This window comes from Boleophthalmus pectinirostris, unplaced genomic scaffold, assembly GCF_026225935.1.
Source record: "Boleophthalmus pectinirostris isolate CB_2022bp ecotype Guang Dong unplaced genomic scaffold, ASM2622593v1 HiC_scaffold_12, whole genome shotgun sequence".
Taxonomy (NCBI): Eukaryota; Metazoa; Chordata; class Actinopteri; order Gobiiformes; family Gobiidae; genus Boleophthalmus; species Boleophthalmus pectinirostris.
The window spans coordinates 16,615,781-16,632,552 of record NW_026571018.1 but is presented as its reverse complement, the minus strand read 5'-3'; the positions used below and the strand labels follow the sequence as shown (position 1 = coordinate 16,632,552).

Here is a 16,772-nt window from a genome sequence, read left to right as displayed (position 1 = left end):
TGATGAACTAGCTACTAAAGCGTTTCATTCTGCTATTGATTCACTGTAGCTCATTCTTTTTAATGATATTGTACATTTAGTGTTTTTTCAGCACCGGTATTTGATATTCAACAATGTTTAAATCCACACAAGGCTTTTATTCTGCAATCTTCTCTTTTAAAGTTAATTTTATATTTTATTTGTTTGTATTGTGATTTTTATGTCTTTCTTATTTTGTAAAGCACTTTGAATTACTTAAATACATACTTTGTGTATGTATCGTGCTAAATAAATAAACTTGCCTTGCCTTTCTTGGATAATCAAGTTTTAATAGTGTTGTTTATCGTCTCTATTTTCTTCAGCAGTATATCACACTTCAAATTGTGTTATTGTGACAGGCCTACTTAGTGCTTTTCACAGAGGTCAAGGCAGACAAAAACGCCAATGAAACTAGAAGGTGCAGTTAAAGGTTGTTTGAGAGGATCACGTGTTGGTAGTAGAGACTAAGGTGAGAGTTTTATGAGTGTGCGTAGTGCAGTGACTTACGGAGAATTTCTCGTAGAGCTGGTAGGTGAGGAGGGGGTTGGGCAGCTCTCTGAAGTACAGTTTACACAGAGAGCCCACACAGTGAATGTCCTGGATGTAAATGTCTTTGGTCAAGTCGGGGATCTGCTCCGAGTCAAATTCATGTCTGAGGAGAAAATTACAAAGAAAATGTGTTGGTTTTATGGGACTATTAACATTTAAACAAAGTAGAATCCACATCAAAACAATCCCAATTTCAAATTAAGTGATAATATTTTAAATGATACACAGAATTATACTCCCCGATCCCGAAGGAAATTCTAAGTTTTAAAACCAAAATTTTCCCATGCCTTTTAGCAAAAAAAAAAAAAAAAAAAAAAAAAGAGTCTTTGACCCAGGGATATATTGTTAAAACAGCTCTTAAGGTTAAGGTTGCTGTGTACTGTCTGGACATAATTATAAAGAGTTTTATTGTCCTAGACTCAGGAAGTGTGGGGTTAGCATTGTAGTTAGGGTTAGCATTACTGTGACAACAAAACTTCGCTCTGGTCTCTGAAAGCTGTGAAAAGTGCTTGTAAACTCATCACATAGAATAATTAGGATGCTCGGAATGCTTAAGCCAAATCAGGAATAACTTTGGACCTCTGCTGTTTCACACTATTTAAAATGTTAAATAAGTTCTGTTTATTATATTTTAAGACAGTAAAAATAAGGTACAGCGCCTTTAAGTTAAATAATAAATAAAACAAAACACGCATTCATAAATTACTAATTTTAAAGAGAAAAACATGATGTCAACACTTAATGGCTGCCTCTCACAATAAAAACCAAATAACTGCAGGACTGAAGGGAGTGAGAGTTTCTTTGTAGTGGCTCTACAGACATTTGAAAACATATCTAACCATATCTTATCTTTTTAATGCGTGTTCACACATAAAGAGATGCAGATGAAAAGTGGCAGTAGCTAAATCTGGTACAAATTATCTTTTCTTTTGTAAGATTAATGAATTTGTTCATGGTCCCTGACAAAAAAAAAAGAATAAAGAAAAGAAATGTTTATTACATTTGCTACTTTCACTTAATGTTGAGAAACTAACTTTCTACTATAACCTATGTTTTTGTTCTAAATACCACACAAAATGGTTAAGTTATCTATCCATTTATTTGAAATGACAGCAAGACAGGTTTTCTACACAAGCCATAATTCAAGGTGGAATTTCTGCATTCACACTTGAAATGTTGTTTATGTTTCAATTAGATTTATGAGCCTCTGCTGCAGCCACACCAAATCTCTGAAGGCGATAAACAGATGGAATACTACAACACAAAACTATCCATTGGTTTCAGAATAGTGAATAATAACAACAGTAGCCATAGTGATTGACAATAAAAGCCTAAATCTATCTCCTATCTGTCCATCTGTCTGGCACTGTCCATATTTTTCTTAAAAACATGAAAAAAGCAGTTCATTTTAATTGGTTTGCTGTGGTCCAAAGTTATTCCTCACTTACCTCATACATTCAGGGCATCCTTATTCACCACGAGAAATTGATTGTAAGAATATTTTACAACTTTCACAAACCATAGTTGAAGATTCACCGTCATGTTAAAGCAACAACTACCATGTTAATGTGCACTTTCAGCTAATTGGGCGAAGACAGCATGCAGTGGATATATTTTGACCCCAAGAGCAGATTATACAATAAATCTGTACTGGTAAGACATACTTTAAAATAATCAAATACATGAAAATTCTGTTTTTTAATTTAAGTTTTTACTTTCAATAGTTTTTTAACATACCGTAGTTTCTGGATGTTCGATGCGATTCCAGAGAGCCGGTACATCCCATCCACCACGCCATGTTTCTCAATGAACTCAGTGCAGCTCTTGAGAACTTGGGGAACTGGGAAGAGATAGAGAGAGAGAGAGACGGAGAGAGCGTGAGAGAAAGAGAGATAGAGGAAGAAATAGAGCAGAGTGAGAGAAAGGGGAGAGAGATAATGTGTCATCATGCAACACACTCAGTTTGACAGTTCATGTCCATTTGTCTTTGAGCCGAGCACAGTGAGGTCAAGAAGAGGAAAGAAGACTTGTGTTTTTGAAGTGAGTTCTCGAGGAGATCAGACAGAGCTGAGAGAGGGAGACACCAGGCCCTGAACAAATTACAGACTTTGGAGGTTTGGGCAGAAATGTGGTTTTATGTTGATGGAGCAAAGTCAAATGAAAAGAATATGCATGTTTTTCTTTAAAGCTGCACTATGTAACTTTTCTGTGATGGATCCACTACCTGATAGTCTCCATGAAGGTGTTACTGCTTTGCCTGAAATGTTACACAGTATGATATTAAACTAAAGCAGGTTATGCCACATAGTAAGGTTACAAAGCAGATTTGTGGAGAGGCACTCACAGTAAAAATGCATGTTTTTCAAGTTATTTTCTTCTACTAACGAACAAAAACAAAGCAAAACATCTCCATGAAGTGCGTGTTTGTGTGGAGATTCCCAGGCCTCCTCCCACACCTCACGCTTCACTCAGAATGGACAGAAAATGGGAATACCACCGGAGCAGCTGTTCAGATGGATTCCACACATTCTGAGGAACAAACAAGGCCAGATCAGATCGGAAAAAAGTCGTGGGCTCTTTTTCTGTGGCTGAGGCGATTTGCTCCCACTCACTGCTCTGAACTGGAGATGTGTTTTGATCTCAAAACCACATGGTCAAATCAGAGCTGGCACCGAAGAATGTGTCCTTACAGAGACTAGTCAAAATATTAGAAGTCCTCATATTTTTTAAGCAGTCCTTCATTGACCTTGTTTAAGTTACGATTTGAAAGTGGTGACTGAAGCTTCAGTAGAGAATAAATATGTACTGAAAAAGTGTATTATTGATTAAATAAAATAAAAATAACATTAATTTCCCTTGTGAATCAATAAAGTTGGTCTAAGTCTAATCTTCCACAGTATGGCATAAAACATAACGATCACCATGGAGAATGTTCCAAAGTATGGTTCGTTTTAGGAAAGGGTATTAAATATTATTATATATCTTACCAATAAGGTATAAAGGCAGGATCCATGTTGGAATGGACCTGCTACTGAAGCAGCCACTGCTATCAGTAGTAGGTTGAGTAAACTAAAAGCAGTGTGAAAGCTGTTGCTGATGTGATCTGAATGTTATTTGATGAAGACAAAAGAGAGAATGTTTATTGCTGTTGTGACTAAACAGCCTTATCTGGGCTCCATTACAGTCCAGTGCTGCAGGTGCCATGGAAAAATCAATAGGTATTCCCGAGCTTTAATTAAGGTATGGACTTTGGCCCCAATAACAGACAAGAACAAAGAGCTGTGTTTATTCATCACTCTTTTCAGATCGCACATGAAACACGTGTTTCAAGTTGCATCAATGCTACACTTAAAAGACTTAAAAGCCCACGCATACAATACCAGCCAAAAGTTAGGACACACCGTCTCATTAAATGTTTTTTCCTATACATTCACTACTGTTTACATTTTGTATACATACAGAACACATCAAATATATGAAGGACGATTTCTGGAATGATTTAATAAAGAAAAAAAACATTAAATAAGATCAAAGCAGAATGAGGATTTTCTTAAAACGATATAAAAAAAATATATTTATTAGAGTTATTTTCTTTCTTTGCTACATAATTACATACATCTAACTTCATATATTTTGATGTCTTCTGTATGTATATAAAATGTAAAAGTAGTAAACATATAGAAAAAACATTGAATCAGAGATCAGAGGGCGAGTCCAAACTTTTGACTGGTAGTGTAACAATATATCAATAACTTGTCCCCCCGATATGCAGACCAGCACAGACCTTAGCCTGTCAGACTGTCTTTTTAACACTCAGTATTGCAGTGACCCTCCGCACAACTTGTTTTATTTCACTGTCTAATGTTTTGCTTTTTTTTATATCGTATTGATTTTAATGTGAAGCATTTTGGTCACCCTGAGTGTTGTAAAGTAAATATAGTTTGATTTACTGATTCAACTTGCCATAACAACCGTAGATACACGGTGAACTGAAAAGTGAATGTGATGTAAATATCTGTTTTTCCTCACCATCGTGTCCTGAGTTGAGAAGGTGCTCGCCGAGATCACAGCCGAACACCCTCTCTCTCAGGATTCCCCTTTGCTTCAGCTTCTGTTTGGTGGGTCTGGACTTCATGAAGGAGCGCAGGAACGTGATCAGCTTTCCGTGCTTCTTAGACACTGGGAGATGGAGAGAGGAGAGAGGAGAGGGACCTGTGTTAGATACAGATGTTCACTCAGTCACTACTGCTTTATACACAGAGCCATTTCTCACTGGAATAAGCTGCCTCAAGAAATGATGCTTACACATAATCATCTTGCTTTTAAAAACATCTCAAGAAATGAATGCGAAGCCAAGCACTGCGATTAACTCATGTGCGTCTCCCTTATTATAGAAGCTGCTGTTATGTATTGACTATTAATGTGATATACTGGTAATGTACTGTTAATGGGGATCCTTACATAAACAAAAAACATGCAAAAACTCTGCTCTGTAACCTCATAGCAGTTTGCTCCATTGTGTACCACCGCTTTATTCTAATGCAAACCTCTCCTTTATGCATGTGTAGTTTCCTTGAAGCGAAAGGCTGCCTCTTAAATACCACCTCCCGGGCAACTACAAAGGAATCCACCACATCCAATACCAGTATCCTCTGCTCCGCTTCAAAACAGGACAAAAAAGAGACTTAAAACCCAAAGCGCTTTAATCAGATAGTGGGTCTGGGAAAGGCGCATATAAGCTCTTTACTATACTTGTTTTTGCAGGAGGGAATATCAAATGGATCTGGGGAAATGGGACAATGGAGTAGGGCTAGACAACAACAAATATTTGCTCAAAATTCTCCACTGGGAATCAAAGAGGATCAGCTTGATGGTTCACTGACAGTAGCTGGTTTTTTTCACAACTGGGAAACTATTCACTCAAATTCCCAAGCATCCACTGCATATTAAAGGTGCACAGTGTAACGTTTTTTGGTCCAGGATGTGCCACCTGCTTGTCTCAAGTGGAGTAATAAAAGTAATAAAAACTAGAGCTGTAACAATAACCGAAATATTGTGATATCGTATCGTCAAAGTTCTCACAATAATATCGTGGACCATGACAATATATTGACTCATAAGTCTCTTTGCATAAAGTAAGAGTTATGGTGCAGTAATTGCAAAAAATAGACAGAGGGAACTACACAGACCACAATACTTTGCTCCATTTCAGTGCAGACTACAAGAAGACATAAAGGTTTTAAGCATTTTTAAGTCTTAGTTCTTTGGATTAAGTCTTGTCAAGGCATTTTAAGAGGAAAAAGTAGCATATTAACAGTTTTGTTAGCTCCACAAAATATCGCAATAAATTTCAAACCATGAGATGTATATTGTGAAAATATCGTACAGAGAGATTTGGATATTGTTACATCTCTAATCGTGAGCCTCCCCACCATATCGTGAGTTTTCCCATGATATCGCAATAAATATCATACCGTAAGGTTCATACCGTGACGATATCGTACCGTGAGACTTGGATACTGTAACACCCCAAATAAAAACACCTCTCAAGATAGATAAGTTCATAGATAATACTGTGGAACATTCTAGGGACAGAATCTCCATTGAGAACAGTGGATAGCAGATGCTCCACCAGAAAAGTTACATGGGGCTGCATCCTAAGCATTTACAAAACACTACCATGGTAATAGTCATTTTAAGAATGAAGAATGATTCATCAAATACAACACACAAACCCAGAGCAAGTTTAAAAATTTCACAGATGAAGCGCAATCAATTTCTTCTCATTTTCTCGAGTCTCATCACAACACTCTCCTAATTGTTTCATATTTATTTTAATTAATAGAATCGCAGTAATTTCTTTCATCTTGCCCAATCTAACATAATTTTACAGACATTATAAATCATTTCGCCCTGAGCCCTCCCTGTCTGATGTGGTTTGATACAGTTGTTCGCGGTTTTTCAATCTAAACATATACGAGCTTCAGTTAATCTTTATCAAAGCAACGTGTCCTCGTCGAGTTATCCCTCTGTGAAAAAAACACCGTTGTAAGCGAATTCCTCTGACTGATTATAAACAGTTAGGATTCCACCGAGCCTCCCTGTTCTCGGCCTTCACTGATTTACAAACATCACATTCATTTTCAGCTCTCAGAGTCGAGCTGCACAATATTCACCTGCACCATTTCAAATCAATGACGACAGCGACTTTGAAATGACATTTTTCTGGAGAGTGGGACTTTAGCTTTGCCAAGTTATTTCTAAGGCAACACAATGATAGGCTTCTGCATACTAAACAAACACATTAAAAGGACATGTGTTTTGGGAGACAATAAAAAGTAAATTAGTATAAATATAGACAGAGCTTGTACTTCACTACATACAGTTTGCTGTTCAAACAGTTCGTTTAAAAACAAGGATGTTTGACTTAATAGATGCATGTACTTGAAAGGCACATCATGTTAGCCAGGCTGGCGCCACCTAGTGCTTCCCCTCAATTTAATTTCTCTCCAACGACTAGTTTAGGAATTGGAATACACTAGACGGTTTGCAAAAACCCCGGAAGTGCGAGTTCGGGCACCAGCCAATCAGCAAAGAGCCATACATTCTGTGTTGGCAACGATTCCAGACATTGAGGATTTAAAGCCGGAACAAAGAGAATGTTTGGTGAATTTTATCAAGGAGAAAGATGTTATTGTCCTTCTTCCTATGGGATTTTGGGAGCTTAATATACCAGTTAGCCTCGTTAGTCGTGCATTACATATGTCACGACCAAATGGCAGAGATTGGTTAAATGAAAAACTAACAAATCCTTATTCTGCGAGGTCAGAATCAGGCTAGCATCATGTAACTTTTCAGGGAGAAAGTTTTCATCATTATCTACTTGTCTCCACGGAAATGTGACTGCTTTGCCTAGAGTGCCCCACAGTCCGACATTAAACTTGTCTATCCACATGAAGACCAGCAGGTGATGTCCCCAGGCCAAGTAAAACATTTTACTCCTGAACGCAGGTTTTTCAATTATGTAATAAAAACTTTAATACTTAAGAACTTTCCAGGCAATGCAATAACATCTCCATGGAGACAAGCAGATGGTAGACCCATTAGAAAAGTTACATATCGCCCCTTTAACTTCCAAATTCACAGTCACAAAACTTAAACCTATATCACAATAATCAGACAATGCAATTTTCACAATCAGAAACCATTACTTTAACTATATAATGTGCATTTCTTAAAATATTTTTATCTTTCTGATTCAAAAGATCAGACCAACAGTGAAAGAAACACAAGAAAACGGAAAGAAATCTGTTAAGCAGGAGAAAATGTTTTGTCCTTGGTGGAAGTAAAATTAATGCTGCTGCCTATTCCACAAATTATTGGCAACAGATTTCATTGACAGTCCAATAAGGGCTTAGGCGTAGACAAGGGGATTGGGGCTGTACTAATGAGCTGGTGAGAAACATATTCAGCTCTCTGTTGCTTCCAGGATGACACACAATGAATAAGCAAACTGCAAGACTATAATGTTCACATAGGAGTGGTGCTACAAAGGACTCACTGAGAAAATACGCCATTCTCGCAACAATATGAAATTTGGCACCTATGATTTGAGCCCAGTCCACGTCTAGAGTTTGTCTTGTTTATATGTTATAGTTTTATATGATACACTCTGAGGTTCAAAAAACGCTGGCAGCCTGCAGGACTGGGATGGTCTGACTAAGAGGAGGTGTGAGGTTTTGCTGTGAATGTTAACAATAACTCGCATGCTAACGTACACTTCCTGATTATTGGACAGTAAAGCACTCTATAATTACTAGTAGATAATTACAGCAAAACAACAGTCACAAGGAGCTTACTGTTGGTGCCAAATAACAATTAAAACAGAGTGTAAGCATCACCTGACATACATATGATAAAACATAAATATAAATAAACACAAAGATATATTTTAAAAGGATTTTTCCATGTGACTTGCTGAAAAAATTATACAATATATCTGTACGAGAGCAAGACATACTTTTCTCAAATATATGAGAAAGAATCATGCACAGAATCATTAAGACAATCGAAACACTTTCAGTCTGTACCGATCTACTCCAAAGTAATCCACTGGAAACAAGACCAGTCATTTAAGAAGCGGTGACCTTTGTAACTGTACGAGCATCTGTAAACAAGAGCCATCACTACATTTTAGAGTAAAGTAGACTCCACTGAACCCTGAGGGAGAAATTCCTTTGGTGCCCACAGACAAATGTGCTGATGCAGCTTTGTTTACTCACTGTGGAGGCATCTGACAGGGCCCTCGTCTCATAAGAGCTGGAGAGGGAGAGGGCTGTGCAATAGTACTATCTGCTGTACCACATTGCTTTTACAGAGTTTCTTGTAGGCTTTATAGAGACTATTTCATCTTATACAATCTGTGGCATATAAACAAATATTATATTATTATAATTATTGGCTACATTTAATCTTAAAGGTTGTTGTTATGTTATTGTTTTGCCTGGAATGTGCTAAAATATGGAATTAGCCTTGTCTAAGCTAAATTACAGGCCAGATCTATGGAGAGGTGAGCCTACTAACAGTACGAAGGCCTGTATGTCAAGGTCATTTTGAGCAATAAAAACAACTTCAATGTGGAATATTCCAGACAAAGCAATAAGATAATCACAGAGACAAGCAGGTGGCAGATCCTCCCCAAGGAAAGCTACACAGTGCTTCTTTAACGCAGTCCTCTTAGCTCAGTATAGTTACTTTTAAATGTTTAGAATAAGACAGCAGCAAAGTGTGACTTTGTGCTGCCAGTGTATAGTCCAGGTTGTTTTTAGACAGTGGGAGTGACTTTTAGACTATGGGGACACTATAGTCTCCTTTATTAAAGAACACTGCTTTTATTTATTAAGCAGGGCTGACAGGAGGAAGTGGGGAAGAGGAGGGTGGCAGATACTCCCATCTGCTCATGGTCAGTGTGATAAAGGCTCAGGGGCACAGATCTTGACTGAGCAAAGCATCACAAGAGCCAGAGGAGCCAGATCAGACCTGCTGCTGTGGAAAGGACAGAGGGGGGAGAGCCTGGATACAGATACAGCTGTGACTGGACAGTGATGACAGTGCTCAAAGCTACATGACAGCCATTTAAACAACAGTCTGGACTGTGTTATCACTTTTGTTTTGTATGAGCTACTTAATATATATGCCATGTATCGCATTTTTAACTTTCAGTCTGGGTTAATGAAATTATTCATTGGTTTCAGTTCCTGTTTAAAGGCAACTTTGAGAGGACTTCACACCATTTAAAATATATATATTATGTTTTATATAATTAATTATTATAACAACAGTGCTAGATTTCCATAATTTATAAATAAAAAAAATCAGATAGTGAATCGATTCTAAATTTTAGTAGTATTATAGTATTGAACTAGATACTCATTTGAACAAGTGTGTGTATGATTCTAAAATAAAAAACACAGAAAGGAAAAAATGTGACCTTTCTTGAATCGTTTTAGAAATATCACGATCTTATACTCAATCTTTGTTTAAAAAAAGAAGAGAAATCAAGTTTTACATTATAGTAATTTGACAACACTCGAAGCAAACAAACAAAAAACGTTATATATTATGTTAATTCAGTTAAGTACTACAGTTGTGGTAACGAGCAATGGTATCTATGTCATGTGGATAACAGCTGCTCTATCGTTCAAAACAACAGAACCACACATTTCAGGCCAAAATAACAGATATTTCTGACTGCAAAATAAGATGACCGCGATAATTAAACTATAGAGTAATTTTCATGTAGTACACTAAATACTTTTTGGTTGCTGTGACACAATAGACTCTCTCTTACATGAGGCCTTTTCAACAGGAGAGATTCAGTACTTGACAAACACTTGACAAGGCTTTTCCATTTGCAAAATGAAGCCAGGTAGTGACGAGACACAAGGCCAAACAAGCAAAGGAACAATTACAGGCATAATTGGAAACATCATGCCCTCTCTTCTGTGCTCCAGCTCTGTACTTGTATTCAATTAGTGAGACAGATCCCAAAGCCAAGAGACAGCTTCAAATATAGGGCTCAACGATTTTGGCAAAATGTCCAATAAAGATTTTTCTGACAAGCATTGTGATTGCGATTCAATTAGTGACTTTAATTAATACATCAATCCCATCTTTGTAATAGTAGGGAGATATTTTCCATTTATATCTAATAATGCATGATTTGAGCTGTAGATTGCAGAAAAAATTACATCTAACGCTCAATATTAGTTAATTCTGCTATTTATTTGTTACAGCGTATTATCGTTTATCACAATATTTTTCTATAACAATATATCATGCTTCTAAATTTGTTATTGTGACAGGCCTAACCAACAGCAGCAGTGATCCAACCTCCAAAAGTAGAGCAGTGAAACTGACAGTCTGTAGGCAGAGATATTTGATACAAGCTCTGTGTCTCTCATTTACTCCAAATAGTCCAGGGCCTGAGGAGCCGAGACCAGACCCAACTTCATCTGGGCTTTACAATAGTCTCTGCTCCCCCCTCCCCCCCCTGAGCCTCTGCACTGTCTCAGTGTGTAGGTGGAGAGGGGCGGTAAATTCAAAATGCCTTCCCCTGAGCTGTAGCAAAACCACCAAATTGTCATGTAAATAGACAGGATACAGTTACCACAACCACATCTGTTATAAAGACTTGCTTAGGCCTGAGGAAAACTTTTATGGGGAAGTAAAATCTAGGCCATTTTGTATGAACTTAATGCAAGTTAATGTGATTTGAAGTGGGATGGAGTCATTATTTTAATTGTCAATGATCTGCTTGGTCTTTTTAATAGAGGGATTAACAGTCATTTTTTGTGGTAGCATGTGGTTTGGAGCTGTATTCAGACTCAAGAAGAAAAAAATACTACTTTTGTGTTAAATGGCAATGATTAAAATCTGTATTATTAAAGTTAATATTGAAAAACAATTTGATTTTTGTTTAATAAGGCAAAACTAAATCAAGTAGAGGAAAAAAGAAGTGATTTATTTTGTCGTAATTCAATTTCAAAAGAGTTTCATCTGACTGGACCTGTACTGACATGGGCAGTCAGCACATGGTGGCAGGCCTTAGATGTTTTTGTTTGCCATGTAAACACCAGAACTGTGTGTGCTAAATGGAAGTCATAAGAGACAGTGACCTCTGTTCATAGCAATCACCAAAGTGTGTCCTCAGATAAGAGGAACAAAACGCCTTATTGTCCCATGTTTGACTGCATCACTGACCACAGATATAACAGGGAAGCACAGAGGAACAGGCACTTAAGAATTAAGGCTTAAGCTATTACACATTTATAACAAACCATCAAAGGACTAGAATTAATCCATATAGCTGTATCTAAAGTGCATTTTTCAACACAGGGTTTGTACAATTCAAAGGCTGATGACTGGTATACAGCTGAAACTAGGAAAAGTCTATCACACCAAAATATAAAGTGTAGATATGGAACTTTCCAAAAATCACTGACTCCAATATGTCAAATTTTGGGGTCTGGCCCATGGCCTACTGGTCTATGTAACCTAATTTTTGGTATTTTGTACCTGAATTGGGGCTGCAACATTCACTGGAATAATTGTGACTAGTGGATTATTAAAATATAGTACTTGTATATAATACTTTTTGTTGATATTTGTAATTGTCTGGACTACACAGATTGTAAAACACATGCCAAAAACTCTTTATAACAAAGACAGGGGAAGCACTATTAATAAGTTCAGATTTGTATCAATAATACAAATTATCAGCAAATATTCTGTATAAGTCAGCATTTTTAACCATTATTTTATTAATAATGAATCAAATCTCAATGTACAACAGTCAGAAATATCCCAACTGTTTGACTACCCGACTAATAAAAATAAATCGCTGACTACTCAATTACTAAAAGAATCGTCAGTCAAAATCAACTATGACCACACCAGTCACACTCAGATGTAGTCTACGCGTGTCAAATCAAACTTTGGGAGCTATAATTAATCTCTTGTCCTGCATACGTAGGCTACACATGATATTCCCCACAAATGAAAGAAAAATGGATACAGTCTCCATATGTGTGGAACTGGAAAGAACCTTCCCTTAATCTGGAAATAAATTGGTCATACAGTCACAGAGGGAACAATATTTTCCAGACTTCTTTAGACCAAAGTTTCGCATATAAAATAGGCTACCACGCTTAGCCTATCTAGCTATTTTTTTCCTGAAACCACCACGTGAACTGTGCAGTAAATTAAAGTCATAATTAACAGTCCATTTTCTAATTTCACAACTTGATCTGTTCTCATGCCGCTTTCTTACCTTGGCTCCATAGCGCGAGATAGGACTCAATGACAAGACTTAGTTAGAAAAAAAATCCAAGAGGAGCTAACTTCATATCTTTGTCGCTATCCCTCGAAGAGCACGTGGAAAAGTTAGTGATACAAAGTTTGACTTGACTTTATAAAGTATTTCGCGTCAGTTTAGTGAAGTTTATAGAGAGCGTGCGGCGCGCTGCCTCTCCTCTTTGGTGAGTCAGCTCAGCTCCGCTACGGCGCACTCTGCTGCCTTCAGGTGCTCCCGGAAATATGGGAATCCACCACGAGTTACCACAATAAATGCGAAACGGTGAGCTAATTTGTGTGCAGCGTAAACATCGTCGAAGTAATGCGAAATTAACTTATTCTGAACGTTTTGTGCTACTGATTGAATGAGAAAACACAAACTAGTCTCGTACATAGACGCATTCTTGTCCTACAAACTGGAATTTGGCAAGACAGCATTAATGTTTCAAACAAAGTGACAGTTCAATAGTTCACAAAACGCTACAAACTAATGAAATCTAGTAAAAGCTCAACTTCAATTGTAAATCATATTAAAGTTTTATTCTATTATAGTGGTGTTTTAACCTTCTCTGGTCTATGTTATAATGTTGTTTCCTCATCACAAACATACCTGCAGTTGTGTTTTGTTTCATTCATATATGTTAAACACACAAACCCTGCAAATTAGTTATTTTCTCAAACTCTTTTCTCAGAAAACACTCTGCTCCACCTTGTGATGTCACGTGGTAATGCCAGAAGTGCTCCACTGTGTTTTTAAACTCTATACAACTTCACTAGAATCATTTTTGATAATTTCAGACCTTACAAAACTAAAGCAAAAAGTATCTGTTAACTTGAAAACTAGCGTGAATCAGAGCATTTTGACATTTGGTGATGTAGCCAGACTAATAATAAAGGATTACTCAAACGTGCGAATGAAACAAAACAAAAGTCATGTTATAATGACATTACCTCATCAAAAACATAGTCGGTGCTGTACCGAGTATGTTTTTGATGAGGTAATGTCAAAGCTCATAAGAGTCATTCTACATAATATAGGACATTTATTACTTAACCTTAACTATTTGAGTGCTGTGTCAACCCATCTCCATTAATGTTTGTCTAAACTTGTCATTAGAAATTAGCAGGTGGAGTAGTAAAAGCCCACTCACTTGTACATAGGTGATTGCACTAGAGGAGCTGTTATTTTATCAAGACAGCATATGCATTAATACGTCAAACACAGTGACAGTTCAACTTCAATTGTACAATATATTATAGTATTATAATGGAGTAGTATAATAGCATTTAATTAACTTCAATCAAAACAGTTGTACAACCACTTAAAAACAAGACTGCCTTAATACGGATTAATCACAAATAGTATCTAGACTAAAAAGGAGATTTAAAACTATTGTGTGGTTATACAATTACAAAACATGTATGTTACATCCTATTCAAATATAAATGTACTGTTGCCCTGGGAACAAAATGCATGCAACTCTCAGCCCTTTCACCCCTCGGTCCCCTCTAAAGCATTATCTCATTAATTCTGTATCTAGCCTGAGCCCTGAGAGCACACAGTGAGTCAAAATAAAGTCAGACTAATTGAAAGTCCAGAATCACAAGACCAAAGTCAGGACTCTTCCTCTGTTGCATGTGACTGCTTCAACGGACATGTAGTTTACTTTAGTTTATTACTTCCACAGCGGCACACACTTGGTTACTGTATGAAACAAAACAAGCTCACAAACTATGAAAAACATCTATGAGGAATGGAAGGGTTATGTTGTAAAGAGGCTGGAAATAGGCAGTTATATGTGAAACTCTTAAATCTGAACTTTCACCTTGTGCTGCTTGAGCCATAGGTTTTGAGACGCTACAATAACACAGCTGTCGTGAGTTTAAGATGTTTAAGTAACATAGCACCGTTCAGATGATCTTGAATCATTTCACAATCTAGGTCAATGTAACTGCAGAATACATTTACGATACTTAAGGGAAAGATTAGGACTGCAAAATTACTCACAATAAAATTTTAATCGAAGCTATTAGCAAATCACAAAGGCTGCAGTTTTGAAGTACTATGATTTCTTCCACAAATAACAAAATAGCCCGTCTTCTTCTGCATAAAATGTGTTTAAATTAATTGTGAAGTGTCCCCAATGTGTTTAAAATGTGAACTTTGAACAGAATCCTATTATTAAAACATAAATCACGAAACAAATCGCAATGCTTGTTAGAAAAATCACAATTAAATATTTCCTCCAAAATGTTTAGCCTTAAAAAAATTACAGAAGAAGCTTGTAGTCTTAATAATGAGACAGCATGCTGATGTCAAATGTCCCCAAAACAAAGGTGTGGTCTACAACAACAGTCTGAAGTGAAGCCCTTGAGCATTACACAGGGGCCTTGCATAGTTTCACCGTACCAGGAAATGATCTGAAATCCTCTGAAAAAAGTCAAATCTTCGGCTGTCCCACAAACTCTCTCACCATTTCCCTTCCTCTCGCTCAAATAACCAGCTGTCTTGGCTCATATAGTGTGCAGCTGCCCAAATGACCGGTCCCCAGACATGCTCCGAACAGGCCGCGGAGGCTCTAGACATCTGGCTGCGGGTCACTAACTGATGGCTCTGTCTGAAGAAAGGAGTGAGCAAACTCTTTATTCAAATCTCAATATCTTTAATTTGATGTATGCCTGTCATAATTACTGTATCAATTTCAGTAAATGAGAGATGGGATAATTATTTGTGGAACTCATTTATCATGGGTACTTTTTATATGTACTAGATCCAAGCTGTAGAAGGTTGAATCAATAACTTTTATGACTCATAAATACAGACTTCAAGTGTTTTATTTTGCTATTAATCTCTGACAACTTATGTTTTTCATCATATTGTACATTCAAAGTATTTTTTTTCTGGGGATAATAGTGCTTTATGGAGTTATTTACCATTTGCACTAAACCTACATAAGAAACTGACTTTTATTAGTGCTGCTAATACTCAATCTGACCTGAACTGCACTGTACTTTACACTAGACTTTTTAGCTTTAATTTATTTATCTATGGTCACTGTCATGGTTAGAGATGATGTTATTTGTTGTGTCTGCGTGTGTAAATGTTTGTCCTGTCTTGTCTACACATGGGATAGAGAGAAATGTAATTTAGATTTCTTTGTATCCCTGGTACATTGTTTCTTAAAGACTGGAGAGCGACACTCAGGTGGATCGCAAGAGATTTTTTTTGGGTCGCCTTGTCACGATCTGCATGTACGTCTGCAATATACAGCTGTATAGACGGATCTGTGACCTTATCGTCATTCTAGATAAAAATTTTGTCAGAATATCCTGTCCTCAGTAGGGCCAGTATTTCTGTGTTTATTCCTTTCACTACTACATACTGTATATGTGTGAATAGGAGTTTTCTGTGCTCACAAAAATGCACACAGGCGCACTTATCTTATTAGAAATGTTGAAATGTTAAGACATGTTTTGTATAATATTTTATGGACTTTTTTGTTCCAGTATTGCTGGTTCAATTGAATGTTGAAAAGAAAAAGAAATGGGCCACATTTAATGTCCAAATAGGTGGTTTAACTTTATGGATCCTTTTATTGCTGGTCCAATTACTGTTTTTCATTGTTTAAAACTTGAGGAATACTAATTGTTCAGAGAGACACGATCAACAATAAAACATCCTCATTCATGTTCAATAATGGTCAAATCCACTTTTATTTTGTGATTTATGAATAATGTCTATTGACTTGAGTCACGACGGATTGTGACTTTTAAAATATGGGTCCCCAGAAAAAAAGTTTGGGAAACATTGGTCTAGTACATGTGAAGAAATTTAAAGCTAACTTTGAACT

The 16,772-nt window shown here is 36.8% G+C and overlaps 1 protein-coding gene across 2 annotated transcripts in view; it reads right to left on the bottom strand.

The window, feature by feature from the left end:
• Positions 1 to 16,772, bottom strand: part of arhgap32b (Rho GTPase activating protein 32b) — a 79,395-nt gene that overhangs the window by 9,574 nt on the left and 53,049 nt on the right. The window contains exons 1-4 of one of the 2 annotated variants that reach the window (XM_055148584.1): positions 12,899 to 13,145; positions 4,597 to 4,746; positions 2,305 to 2,407; positions 526 to 670 (exon numbers count right to left, since the gene is read on the bottom strand). In XM_055148584.1, the coding sequence (XP_055004559.1) occupies positions 526 to 670; positions 2,305 to 2,407; positions 4,597 to 4,702 (354 nt within the window). In that variant the 5' untranslated portion in view covers positions 4,703 to 4,746; positions 12,899 to 13,145. Of the gene's footprint in view, positions 1 to 525; positions 671 to 2,304; positions 2,408 to 4,596; positions 4,747 to 12,898; positions 13,146 to 16,772 lie in introns of those variants that run through there. The other variant, XM_055148583.1, reaches the window with a different exon arrangement.